Source organism: Lissotriton vulgaris, chromosome 7 (assembly GCF_964263255.1).
Source record: "Lissotriton vulgaris chromosome 7, aLisVul1.2, whole genome shotgun sequence".
Classification (NCBI taxonomy): Eukaryota; Metazoa; Chordata; class Amphibia; order Caudata; family Salamandridae; genus Lissotriton; species Lissotriton vulgaris.
In genome coordinates, this window is record NC_141695.1 from 90,121,213 (window position 1) to 90,135,833 (window position 14,621).

The 14,621-nt window shown below is 43.0% G+C and overlaps 1 protein-coding gene across 1 annotated transcript in view; it reads right to left on the reverse strand.

The window, feature by feature from the left end:
• Positions 1 to 656: 656 nt before the first annotated feature.
• Positions 657 to 14,621, reverse strand: part of LOC147700868 (C-type lectin domain family 2 member L-like) — an 81,885-nt gene continuing 67,920 nt past the window's right edge. The window contains exon 5 of the mRNA XM_086929763.1: positions 657 to 5,153. Coding sequence (XP_086785889.1) covers positions 5,042 to 5,153 — 112 coding nt within the window. The 3' untranslated portion in view covers positions 657 to 5,041. The remainder of the gene's footprint in view (positions 5,154 to 14,621) is intronic.

Consider the following 14,621-nt stretch of genomic DNA (forward strand, 5'->3'; position numbering starts at 1 on the left):
AAACAATTATTTAGCATAGCCTAAACTGTGACACCTCTTCGAGGAGATCTGACATTAGGGGGCTGATTTCAGTATATTTGGTCCTTTCTCTAACCTGTAGCGTCGGCAGTCAGGAGAACGTTGACAAGCTGGAGGGATCCCGACTTCCATATTATGAGCACACCTCTGGGCTGGAGGTGTTGCGTCGGCATAGATAGAGCCTAAAGCATATGCAGCCACTTGCACGTCAGTGCACTGTGTACCATGCACCACGTTGTGCAAGGCACACAGTGCATGCATGACATGGCAAGCAGAAGGGAACAACATGTGCCCCCATGCACAACCCCCTCATGGGAAAATTTGCCCTGGGGCCCTCTTTGGGGCCCCCTCTCTGTCTTTCTGGTGACCTTTTCATGGTGGGGTCACAGCCATGAAAAGGTCGTCAGAAAAGCGCTTGTGGTCAGCACTGCGGTGCCGGCACCGGCACCGGCACCATCACCATTGGTCACTGATTACCCCACCACCGCACAGTCTGGATCCCGGATCCTGGCGGTGGTCTTGCATCGTGCTTGTGGCGGTCTGACCGCCAATCTCTTAATCAGGCCTTTGGACTCCCACCGCAGGTACGGTTGTCTTTGGACCACCGTACTCTTAGTCAGGCCCTTAGTCACCATACCTTTTATTTTTTTTATTTTTTTTTATTGAGATGGATTAGAATACAGAAGAAAAAAAAAACGATCATAAATACAGTTAAAATATCAGCTGGATAAAAAGATATCCTAACAGAATACATGAGGGTTTACGAAGAAACATATATACACAAATGCCTATTTCTACTAGACTATAAAACGATCAGCTCAGAAGAGAATATGTTCAGATTACAAAAAGATAAAAGGCATTGTCTTAAAGTGCTTTACATACAGGCAAAAGACTCAACAGTTTCATCATCTTGTTTTCCTCCAATTACTTAGAGGGGCCCAGATTTTTTTACCATACTCTTTCTTCTTTTGTCCCTTAAAATTATATAAACACTCCTCAATATTGTGGATCCCAAGCAGTCTAGTTAGCCAGATCTGGAATGAGGGGGCTATTGGATCTTTCCAGGCCGCCGCTATTAGAATTCTTAATACTGCAACACACAGAAAGACAAGAGCTTCGGCTTCATGTGCAACTTTTAGATTTTCATCCCTGCCAATTAACACAGTAGTTGGGGATAGAGAGATTTGGCACTCTAGCAGCCCCGATAAAAACTTCTCCATTTCAGTTAAAACAGGTTTCAGATTTGGGCAAGAATAGAACATATGAGTTAGATCTGCTGGACCATGGTTACATCTTGGACATCTGTCTGTATCCCTTTTACCCCATTGAAACAACTTCGCGGGGGTGTAATATAAATTAAAGATCATCTTGTAATGTTGTGTTTTTAAGTTGGTTGCTCTTATTATTTTCTTATTTAGTCACCATACCTCAGAAAAAAATTAAGTACAGGTCTTATAATGTTGCCTAAGAAAGGTTGTGGTTGGCAGAAAATGCCACAAGATGGCGATGGTGGACGCAGCTTTTAGCAGCTGAACAGGGCAGCAGTGTATCTGCGTTGTCAAGACATTATATTGTTGCACAGCCACCAGTCAGAGATGCAGCTCCTGTGGATGGACAATGGACAGAATACAAATAATAATTTTCTGGGAGGCAAATGATACATGGAGGTTTCTAAATCCAAATATTTGCTAACAATAAAAGTAAACAGAAAAAAAATTGCTCATCTGATTTTTTTTGTCTCAAGATTGAGAACATCATTCACTCTAAATCCTTCTAGATCATGCATCGCCTGTAAGGGGAGATGGTTGCTAGTGGTTTTATATTATGTAAGGGCCTTTGCTCAGTCCATTTCTCCCAGGATGTGCGTCAATTAGCCTTTAGTTGGATATATTAAATGGTCAAAAGCTAGTCACCAATGATTTAGAGCTGCCTCACTCTGTGTTCACCTTACTGGCAGCACTACAGGTGGACATATTTCAAAAGTGGCACTGAGCATAACAGCTTCTCCGCAGCAGCCCTTCCTACCAGACTCCTTTATAAAAGAGCATGGATACTCACATGCATGTCTACACTCCCTCACACAATCCCAGTGGACTTCTGACATCCTTCATACAAAGATGGGCTCAAGAGATCCTGAATTCAAGACGGAAGACCAGTTTAGAAAAGTGGCCCAAGTTAGTACATTGGCAGCGTTGCTGCTGTTAATTTAAGGACCATAACATTGGACGTGAGGTACCTGGAAGTCACCTGATAGGCGTAACTGGTTGATTCTGGCTGCAATAAGGTGTCATACAAAAAAACATTGAAGTGTCACACACGGGCTAAATGAAACTTTAGAATATCACATAAGAAAACTGATAAAAGTGACAGCTATGTCTGTTTATGGGCAATGCAAGCAATTGTAGGTCTTAATTCCCCATTGCCACAAGTAAAGTGATGTTCCTATTCTGTCATTTATGTGCACAGGCACGCTAGTCTTTCGATAAAACTGGAATAAAGGTCTTCAATAGGTTGAGCACAAAAGCCGTGCCAAGTGTTGTAAGTTAGTTTAAAGCTTTTTGGTGCGTCTGTCCCCACATCCCAGGCAGGTAAGTGTAGGCTGGGCCTGGGGGTTAGATGGTTGCCATGGATACCACAGTCATCTCAGCCTAGATCTGCCTAGACAGCAACAGGTGCAATGCAGCCCCTGAATACGGATTTGTCAAGGGAGCATCCAGGCAAAACAGCTTCTCTGGGGAGCCGTGCTGTAGCACCCAGAGTGAAACATTTTCTGTAATTTTCTCACAGTACTGCAATACCTGACATTGCCATACAAAAGAGTTACACTTGGCAGAGCTTGCACAGCTGACCAGATTAAGCTGTGGGTTGAACTGTGTCCCGAAGTGAGATAAAACCGTGTAGTTCCAGTTTCTTCTCACTCTGCTGGGACACATACAAATTAATCTCTGAGTACTGTTTATCAAAGGCCACAAGATGGCGATGGTGGACGCAACACACGCCTCAACTCCACAATCACACAACTCAATAGTCTTACTGGCAGCACTTCAGCTGAAAACATTACTACAGTGGCACTGAGCATAACAGCTTCTCCGCAGCAGCCCTTCCTACCAGACTCCTTTATAAAAGAGCGTGGCCACTCACATGCATGTCTCTGCTCTCTCACACTATCCCTGGGGACTTCTGACATCCTTCATAAAATGATCCTCTGATAGTCTTCTTGTAGCAGGCGTAAGGAGAGACGCCGCACTATAGGTATGGGCCGACCCTGAGCAGTGCTGGAGTTGCGTCATGCTTGTGACACAACTCCAGCACTGTGTCACATATACGCTGACCAATGCGTCACGCATCTGTCTCTCCTCAATGCGCATCCATGATTGCACAAGGGGTTCCTAATGTCACCCAAAGTAACTGGTGCATCCCTGCTGATCTGCAGGGGTGCACCAGTTATTGTAAATCTGCCCCTATATTCATGTTAGTCGACATTTCAAACTCGATATTTTGACTGAATAACAATTGAACGTAATTTTTAATCGATACATCTCCCACAACTTCACTAGTAAATTTCCATTATTCTAACACTCTCCAGCGTTCTTCTATTCCCCTCCATTCACACAATGAGTTATTTCAAATATCCTTGGTGCCATCTCCTTCTCCCACGAGAACTCGTTTCTTGTGTCTACTAAGAACAATAACTCTTTCTCTCAACTAGTGAAACTTTGTCCACCTACAGTGGGACCACAATATACATGCAACATTTCACTGTGCAAGCAAAATATGAATTCAAATATTAGCTGGACGTGCATTAAAAATGCTTTTCAGGCCTAAAATTAATCTAAGTTAACAATGCACAGGTTACATTATGTGCTCCTTTCTACACACAAATTAACCACGATTTAACATATACCCTAACATTTACAAATAGTTAAACCCCTCTACAAAATTATTGTGATGAAACATAACACTGGATCTCATTTATAAACACATTTGTTAACCTTTTTCATCAGACATCAATACAAAACAACACACATTTTAGTCAGTTACATCTCTAAAACACACTTATGATTTGCATTAGTCATGGGGATGCTTTAGATATACAAAAACCCCTTTCTTTTCTAATACATTAGTCACTTAGAATATACCTGAATTCACACTACCTGTGATTATAACGCACCCCTATTGTCATTTCTAAAATGGGATTAAAACTCCTTTCCTCCAGTAAACATGAAAAATGATGACCAATATAATTCACTGTATACATTTTCCATAGCCAATCATTTAGAGGTTTATATCCATGTCTATGCTCCATAAGAAACAATATATCTTATTTCAAAATATATAGTGTTTTTTTACATACATCTGCCCCTAAAAGTACAACTTATTATAAAGCACCACACCAAACTATTATGTTTCAAATATAACGTTATTTAGAAAGCTTATAGTCTAGCACAAATAAATAAAACTTGCTCAAATCTTATTGAACATAAATGTTGCTAAACATAAAGGGAGGACTATATATTATTCAAATTATGTATATATTGTGGTAATTTGGCTTTCATTTGACACAGTCTGATTTCCACTCCTATGAAGTTGATTTATACATTCCAAAATAGCCTCTGTGTCGTTTCCCAACTTTGCCAACTCAGAATATTAGGTTGCCTCTACTAATTGGCTTTTTATGGAGACTTCAAGCAAAATAGATTTTTTTAAATGTAAACTGCTCGAAATAAGAGAAAAACTGGGTGATGATAAAAAAATTAACATATACATAAAATTAACAAAAAACCCAGGCGCATATTCGATTTTTAGGTGAAATCTGTGAAAAGATAAATGTATTCCACAATACGTACAACAACAAAATGAGGAAAAAGTAGAAACCTCTTATCTCCTCCCACATTTTTTGGAGATCCTAAATTTACAATGGAATGCATGTAAATAACGGAGTGTACTTGATTTTTTAAATCCATATCATCGCCTGTAGTTTAAATAAGTGTAACTGTGATAAGAAATGTGAAAATCGCCTCGCTCAGTTGTACGGCCTTTTTTCGCATATCGATCTTCTTGGCGTTGTGCATTCAGACAGAAATATCCCGTTGTTCCTGATGTAGGCACATTCTCCAGTACTGTATACCTTAAATCTGAGGAATGAAAATAAAGAAAAGGACAACCAATAAGCCTAGCAAAAGGTAAGAAAATACAGCTTCCATACTTTCAACAAAAACATTCATTATATTGTATTATATTATATCATTCAAAATCTAACTAATAACGCAAATGCAATACTGAGCAATACAATTCATTGGGATGATAACTGTGTTCATACAAATGTGCATCTTTGATCCCTCCGCCGACCAGACTGGAACATCATATTGCTAAGAATTGAAGCATACACAAGCTGTCTAGAAAGGGCTGGGAGAAGCTGCAATGCCTGGTCTCTCGCGACGTAGTCAATTCTGTTTCCCCACTGTCAATCAGGGCTAGTGACAATGAATGACAGTGGGGAAAAGGATTCCATGAAGCCACATGTCCAGTCCACCAGATGTCCAGCTGCAAGGACTAGAGAGCTGAAACTGAAACGTAATCTTGGGTGAAGTTGAAGAATTTTACCTTCTTTACACAGGGTGAAACTGTCCAATTAGGCACACAAAAAATCTACACTTCCCCTAGACATAACATGCAAATATAGTCAAAAGTAAAAGAGTCTGACAATATTTTGTTTATATTGGTCAGATGTTGATCCATTCAAGATCCTCTTTCTTCTTTCATCACCATATTAAATGTCCATACAATCACATATAAAAATTATACTCTGAACCACTTTCTAAAATCTCTGGAGAAGCTGACAATGTAGCTACTGCCAGGAAATAGTTGTAGCTTTTTTGGGTAAAACTATGAATAGGTTTTGTAAGCTTCCACTTGAAAATGCATATTCTCTGAACGCTGATTCCTATTCTTTCCCATGAATACAGACAGCTTTGTATTGCAGCATTATTGGATCCTGATTAGATATGTCCATTTATTTGGATACTAAAACACCTCACTGCCCAGTTTCCAAGGGATTTAAAATCAGGCAACTAGGACAGTAGTTGAAGCTCCTCACTATAGTTGAGGAAAAACAATCTTGAAAGGATCCAAATGGCTATATATGTGTAAAAGTCTGGCTACATGTGCATAACCTAATTCTTCTCCAGATTGATGTGGGTGATTTATCATACAGGCAGAAGTGATTAAAACAGAGTAACTTGAAATGTTCAAGTTTGTTTTATCTACCACTCCCTATATGATAAATTACCTGCATCAATTTTTAGAAGAGTTTCTAGCAACACTCCTATTAGGAATCTCAATCCAGTATCACCAATCTCCATGTTTGATCCTCTCTTTCATAGAAAGTTACTGGAGGGCAATGCATCTCTGTCCAAGCCTCCCACATCTGGAATCACCTTCCTCGCAAAGTGCAAACACAACCAACTATCTACATTTTAGAAAGACCCTTAAAAACATGGTTTTATTAGATGTCCCAATGTACTTACTCTACAGACAAAACTAGCACCAAGTGACCTTCAGATGTTTTTCTGCTGTATAAAATCTAATTCTAATTCAATAATGACCTTATCTGTCCCACTTTAGACCTGGCTGTAGTACAGAAGCCCACATAAGTGCTTGATGATTCTCCTGCATCCTCTAGGTCTGAGGTTTCTTGTTCTGGTTTTCTGGAACCGCTTCGAAACCTTGAGCACAACTAACCACAGGTTGTCAATAACATCTTCAGTAATCTCCTAATTGCTCAAAGTTGGTGGCTTAATGGATTACGGTCATTGAAGGGCGTAGTGAGCCAAGTCCAGAAATATGTTATGATGTGCTCAGTTTCTACATGGAGCATCTCATTAAATGCAACACTGAATGTCCCTGTGGAGCAGTCTATTAACATACCCATCAGATTAATGAAGATTCTCCTGGGACTAAGGCGTTTCCATGGGGAAGGTTTACAAATAGATTGATATATATTTGCATAAGCAAAGTCCCACTAATAGCGACTCTTTGCTGCATATTACACCTACGAAAGTTCCTGCAGTTAAATGTTTTAAACATATTACTATAATGCCAATAAGGCTAAAATAAATCTGTGGATGCTTGTGTTCCCATTTACTGGTGACATGGTCTACCAGTTTGGGCTTGTCTCTATTTTGATATATTTGATTCCTCGTTCTAATAGCAGAGCATGAAAAAACGCAATGGTGTAGAATGCACCCAGAGCGGATAAGAATAACTCAAGCACCCCATTATCACTTTGTTTTTCCCAAGTGAATTATCCTATGTGGCAAAGGTATAGCCAGACAGGTCCTCCATTGCTCACTATGCAATATGACCTCCCTGATGCAGCCCTAAAGGGCCAAACCCAGTCAGTGTTAACTTATGTTCTCGTTCAGAGGAGACATTATTCAGCACAAAATTTAACCTGTTATTCTTGAAAGCTCTCTAGCCCTAAATCCCCCCAAATACAATAAGACCCCGACATAGCGGCAGTTGCATTTGAAGAGTGGATTCTCAACACAATTTACCAGGTCTTACCTGAAAAATACATCACTAACCAAGGAGCTAGACGCTCGCAGCCCTGGTTTACTGAACAACTTAGACTCCAAAAACAGAACTGTCGCCGTTTAGAAAGGAAGTGGAGGTCTCACTATGATATGAATGATAGATCTGTGTATAAACAATCATTGCTAGACTATAAAAAAACTAATGCAGGAGGAGAAGACCATTTATTTCTCTCTAGCCATAACAGCAGCTAACAATGTGTCTAAATAATGATTTGCTACAGTAGAAAAGTTAGCCAAACCCCCTGAAATAGCCAAAACTCTAGTAAGCCAGACTTTCAGTAATTCTCTGGCTACTTTCTTTCAGTATAAACTTACATTAGTTTACAGTGGCTTCTCTACATCACTGTCTAAATGTGCAACTGTCCCACAAGAAACGTCGGTCACCTCTAACATGGACCCCAAAATCAATGGAGCCTCCTGAACTATTACATTTTCCATTCCTAACATCTGATCAGGTCATCAAACTGCTACTTCTATCTACCAAATCGGGATCACCACTAGACCATGCCCTTCCCTCACGCCCCAAAGATTTTTCAGCTTCTATCAGAAACAATTGCTCCTCATCTTTCCCCCATTTATAATCAAATGTTCCCCTCAGGCATCTTTCCTACTAAATGGAAACTGGCATCAGTTATTCCCCTTCTAAAGAAAGCTAACCTTGATGGGGCTGATCCTAATAACTATCGGCCAATTTCAAGACTACCTCTATCCGCTAAGATAGTCAAGAGGGCAATGAACACAGCACTATCTGAATATATTGAGACAAATGCTTTCCTGGATACCACCCAGTCCAGCTTCCAGAATCACCACAGTACGGAACTGGCACTGATCTCTGCATCCGGACAGATTGGGCAGGCGGTTGATGCAGGGGGTAATGCAGCACTTGCGCTGCTTGACCTTTGTGCTGCATTCAATACTGTCAGTCATACAAAACTACTGGAATGCCTTGCAAGGATAGGCATAAAAGGAAAAGCTGACTGGGAACAATTCGTAGCATTTTCTGAATTTAAGTCAAACAACTTTAAACTACCCTGTGGAGTCCCTCAGCGCTCATCGTTAAGCCTTTCCCGTTGTAACGTCTACGTTGCCCCTTTGGCGCAGCTGATTAGATCGCTGGGCTTCTCAGCAATATCCTATGCTGATGATACCCAAATTCTGGTGTCAGTGACAGGTTCACCATCGGACATAGCAATTTTATACCTGCCTCCATCAAGTTGGAGACTGGATGGCTACTAACTGTTTGAAGTTAAACTCCAACAACACTGAGGTTCTACTTGTTGGCAGCAACACCACCTTTTGGTCCCCAGCCCTCTGGCCATCGGAACTGTGCTCTCTGCCCACCCCCTCAAATAAAGTAAAAAACCTAGGTGTCACCTTTGATTCAAAGCTCACATTTGAAGGTCATACGAACTAGTTTACCTCAGCATCCTTCTAAATGTTAAACGTTTTGACAAAGATCCTCCCTTTTATTTCTGCTGATCTACGCAAGCTGGTGATCACTGCGTTGGTTTTATCCAGAGGCGATTATTGCAACGGTCTTTTTATCAACCTCAGGTCCAAATGCCTGGCTTAACTACAGATCGCGCAAAATGCTGCTGCCCGTCTTTTGTTGAACAAAGCATAAATCAGCCACTTCCGCCTTAAAAAGAATTACACTGGTTACCAGTGAAGTGACGCATTGAGTTTAAATCCTTTTGCATAGCATTTAAAGCAACTCATGACATGGGGCCAGTCTTTTTCAAGCACAAGCATCGCCTGTATGTTCCCACACATCAGCTATGCTCAGTTCAGGCCCAAAATCTGGTGACCCCGCGGTTCAAGAAAAGTGATTTGAGCGGTAGAAGCTTTCTAGTCAGGACGACCAAACTCTGGAATTCTCTTTCCCAAAGACTAAAAGATTAAACTCACCTGTTGACCTTTGGGAAGGTGCTGAACACATGGCTGTTTAACCTTTGACTCTGAGTTTAGACCCCACGGCATATGTTTACTTGATGAGCCAGCACCTTGACACCTTTGGGTAATTGTATTGCGCTTTATACATTTCTTTTTCATTTCATTTAGTGTAGTTTGTTGTCCTTCATGGAGCTGGGCCAAGACTGATTTGTTCATGGTCGCTTATGCTTTGTAAAGGCACAGTGTGCACAAAAGTCAGTGGTTTGGAATGCACCAAAAATAACTAGTAGTGGTAACAACAAATAGAATTATTCCGCCATTTACTTTTTTTATATTACGTCCTGCACTGTAATAACTTTATTAGCAGACTTTAGAGTACACCAAAACAAAAACAGTTAAGGCACAAGGATGCAGAGTCAGTTGGCTCAAATCCTTTGAATTGTCTAGAATGATCTCTACACCCTTAATTCTCCGGTTTCAAAAGCAATGTAAAACAAGTCTGTTTGAACATTGTAAGACCTGGCACCTTTTGGCATGGTTTCTCCTGGCTTTTTGCCTTCTGACCTCCTATTTATGACTGTGTGACAAACTTAGTTTTTGCTGGCTTTAGGTTTCTGTGCATTTTTTCAATGCCGACCAGTGCTAAAGTGCATGTGATCTGTGTCTAAAATGTAATGGCATTTGGATTCTCAATGATTGGCATATATTATTTCCTGGTACGTCCCTAGTAAGTGCACTACATGTGCAGAGGGCCTGTAAATCAAATGCTGTAAGTGGGCCTGCAGTACTGATTGTGCCACCCACATGAGGAGCCCTTCAAAGATGTCTCAGGCTTGCCACTGCAGAACCTGTGCGAATAGTTTTAAACTGCCATTTGAACCTGACAAGATGACCTACTTGTCAGGCCTAAACCTTCCTTTTTATTACAACTAGGTCACCCCTAAAGTAGGTCCGGGGAAGCCCCTGGGCAATTTACTTTTAAGTTTTACATGTCCTAGTAGTAAAATACTTGTAAATTTATGTTTCACTACTGCAAGGCCTATCTCCCCAATAGGTTAGTATTGGAGGTGCCTTGTAACATTTTACAAGTGTAACTTGCAATTGAGAAAAGATACGAAAAGTACGTTTTGTGACTCACAATTTAAAAACACATCTTTTATTAAAGTTTGTTTATAAATTGCAAGTCTCAAAATGCCACTTTTAGAAAGTTCAATATCCTACATAGCTACCAACGGTTGTGGTAAGCGTACAAGGAACACCGATTGCCACTATGACCACGGCTTTTTCTAAGTAAGTTCCATGTCAAAAATTATATTTTCCATAACGTTTTCAAGTCCTTGGTACCCATGCGATTTTCAAAGCCAGTTTTTTGTTCTATTATTATGTCCTGGAAGTGTGACATGGATTATACTCAAGCGTGCAGGAAAAGTAAATCAGGAAGCATCCGCCTACAGTGCTTTTGCTTATGGCTTCTATTTAACAGCCCAGAGCCACCCGCATGTGAAGCAATACAGACTTGGACAAATAAGCCTGGATAAGAAACAAGTATGTTCTTGTGGCTTTCGAACACATCAGCCCCATTTTTAAAGTGGTTCACATAAAATTGCTCTGCACAACGCTAGTGTGTTGGGGTTTGCTTTATGTTAAACTCCCCTTTCGAAGAAGCTCCTACGCTTTGGATCTCTCCCTAGAGATTATCCCTGTTAGCATCAAGCAGCGAACAAATCTGTTTTCCTACGAGTAACAGGATTAAAGCCAGCATCATCGCCCTTAACTGAAGCATATTACGGCCCTTACCTGGTTTTTCACCGCAGTCCGACGATTTTCTGGCCGCCCTCCACCTTTGATGTTGTCTGGTTGTCTCTGATCCGACACCCATTGTGGAGTGACCGGGAGACCCAGTCTTGGATCTGTCGCTGAGCCCGACAGCTGTTGTGAAATGATCCGGGAGATAGGCCCCTGAGGAGACTGTTGCTCGGTGTGGTCCCGCCTCTGCAGCATCGTCAGAGCCCAATCTCCCGGCCCTCTACCCTCTGGGTAGTCCTTTAGGCGGCGCGGCCGGGCCCGTGGATGCCTCGCTCCCGCAGTGTCAACCCCCAGAGCGGGGCCTCCTATTCACCAGGAGATCCTCCACGATGCACAAACAGGCCCGCGGATACCTCGCCCTCCGCAGCGACAGCCTGTAGGACCATCCAGTGCGGGCTCCAAGACCATCAGGATGGACGCAGAATCGGGAGCGTTGGCAGCGGCTGCTCCCACGACGAGGTGGGGGTGCCTCCAGTGCCTCCTCTGTTTCCCCATTTTCATTTGAGCTCCTCGACCCCCTGCCTGCTGTAGTCCCGACACGTCTGCCCTCTCGTCCCCCAGTGGCGGTGTCCCTTGGAGAGTACTTTGCGTCTGGGCGAGACCCCCAATGGTAGCGGGGACATGGCACCTGCCGAGCGCCTCGAGGATGGTGCCTGACTTGCTGGACCTCCGGGAGAGTACGAGGTGCAGCCTGCCCCCGCCTGAATAACGCACACAGAAACGACGATTGCACGTTTCACTTTATGATCTAACATCAGATCCTAAAGAGGCCAAACCTGCCTGTGTAGCGGCAGCTACTTCACTGCACTTGAATTACAGAGCGATCTACAACACCAACTAAATCAATCTTCTCTGAATACTACTACAGCCACAACAAAAAGTAACCTTTTATTTGCTCATTTGATTCTCTCATTGTGACCCTTTATCTGTTGGTGCAGGTCAGTGACTTTTGGGGGATAGCTTTTCCCAAAATGGCCGATTGGGTATCTGCTCCAAAATGGATGTCTTTCCTTTAAAACAGGGCAAGTGGCCCCCTCACCCACCCATTGTTCACCTCCAAGGTCTTTACAACTCTTCCTCATGGGCCTATTTCTCTTTTTCATTGCAACTGAAACAGGACTACAACTGAAATAGGACTATTCTGTCCTCCCCATCTGTCCTCCTATGGACACAAACAAAGGACTGTATAACCCTCTAGTATGCTCTCGACTAAAAAGTCAGCCATCTTAGACTGCCTCAACCACTTTCACAACCTTAATACATTAGCCCCGACTCAACCCTGACCCCAACCAGCTATGACACTCTAGCCTATACTACAGCACACTATAGCACACACTTTCACACCCTACTCCCCTCACTTACACCCCAGCTCACAACATGGAACTCACAGGCACTCAAACGTACAATATCATTTACCCCCCCAAACTCTCTAAAGAATTTGCCAAACGCTTCAAACATAATTTTTTTTTAAAAGCTCACCCAGAAACTCCCTTTGCTGATCCTTATTTTTCACTACACAACGGGATCACAACCACTGACATCATCTTCCACACTAAACGTAGAACCCAATGGAGGAAAGCCTTCCTAGCCTTACTCTCGATCTCTTCCACGAGGAAATCCGCTCATGGTCTAGTGATTTCCTTTGCACCATCACAACTCTTCCAAGCGACAGCAACCATCACCATTTACAATAACGGAACTATTCTCATTCAGTCCACGGACCGTAGTCTAAATCTACTAGATAACATCTTCCCCATTATTAAAGAGCATGTGTCTAATCCACTTACGACTACCCAATCGACCCCCGCACTTAGCACTCAAGATACCACAGCCCCAACCCATAATGCCACTCTCATCCCCCCAATTCCCCAGCCATCATGGCTTTCAGATCCTTACGCCTCCCCCAACTTTTCTACCCCCTCCACCAACGCACGTCACCTCACGGCTGTGACAACAAACTCACCCCCTACTCAATCTGAAAGCTCCTCCGGAACGACCTTAGCCCCCCACACCTCTAGCCCCTACCTTCATCACCATCCCTCCCCCTACCTCCGCCCTGCCTCATAACAACACTTTCTTCCTCCCCCCTGCACCATCCCTATTCCACCTGTTCACCTCCAACACTGAACCCCCCATTCCAGCCCACACCCCTGTGATCACCAGGTGGCTTGTAAAATGACTCTCCACCACAACCATCTAATGAACATCCCACCCCCTCTAATCCACCCTCAGAACATATTCCACCCCCAGTACACCTCCCACACCCCCTTACCTACTACTCAGATAGCTTCAGCAACAACTCTCCTAATCACACACGCAACACCCTCTCCTATGTTTCTCTCAAATCATACACCAGAGCACACTTCACTCCCGGCCATACCTCCCACACCCCCTCACCCTCACCAACCCCATACACAACACCCCCTCCTATTCTTCCCACGCCTGCACCAGATTACACATTGAACCGGGCCAAGACTCCTCAACTCATACCACAGACACCTACCCTTACCATAACCATTCCAAACACCACTCTGGACAAGATTATGTCCACACTTCTCTAAATTAAAGAGGAACTCCATACTTTTAAAGAGTTGATTTCAAATCAACCAAGGCACCCCAGACCCTCCTGAAGCTTTACTCCAAGCAAGCCCTCTACCCACCCTCCACTCTCCCACAAACATAATCTTCCCTACTGGACTTCAATTCCCTCCCGTAATTCTGCCACCCACCCACTGCGAAGCATCAATCCACTTTCGGGGTACGACATACGCTCCCTTCTACACTCTTATGAACCCGCTCTCATGACCCACATAGCCCTCACAGACCTTCCCTTCCCCACTTTCCACCCCAACCCTCACACGTCATCCACACACAACAATAGATGTATCATTAACAATAATCTTAAAAAAGTCACACTCACTCGGGATCCCTCCTCTTCCCTCACCACTCCCCAGCTTAAATGCACACTCCTGAACTGTAGATTGGCCTCTAGACATGCAGCAAACATAGCCGACCTCATTATCGCGCACGACCTAGACCTGACAATACTCACTGAAACCTGGTTAACAAAATCTTCATCGCCACTCATCGACATTCTAGTACCCCCTAATTACAACATCATCAGATTGGACAGGAGTGGCAAGACAGGGGTTGGAATCGCATGTATACACCAGAGCAGACTCTCCGTAAATAAAGCCATATCCCCTGTATTCTCCTCCTGTGAACACATCTGCCTCAACATCAACAGCAATGGCAATCCAGTATGCTCTTTACATATTATCTACCATCCACCAGGGGATAACCTCACCT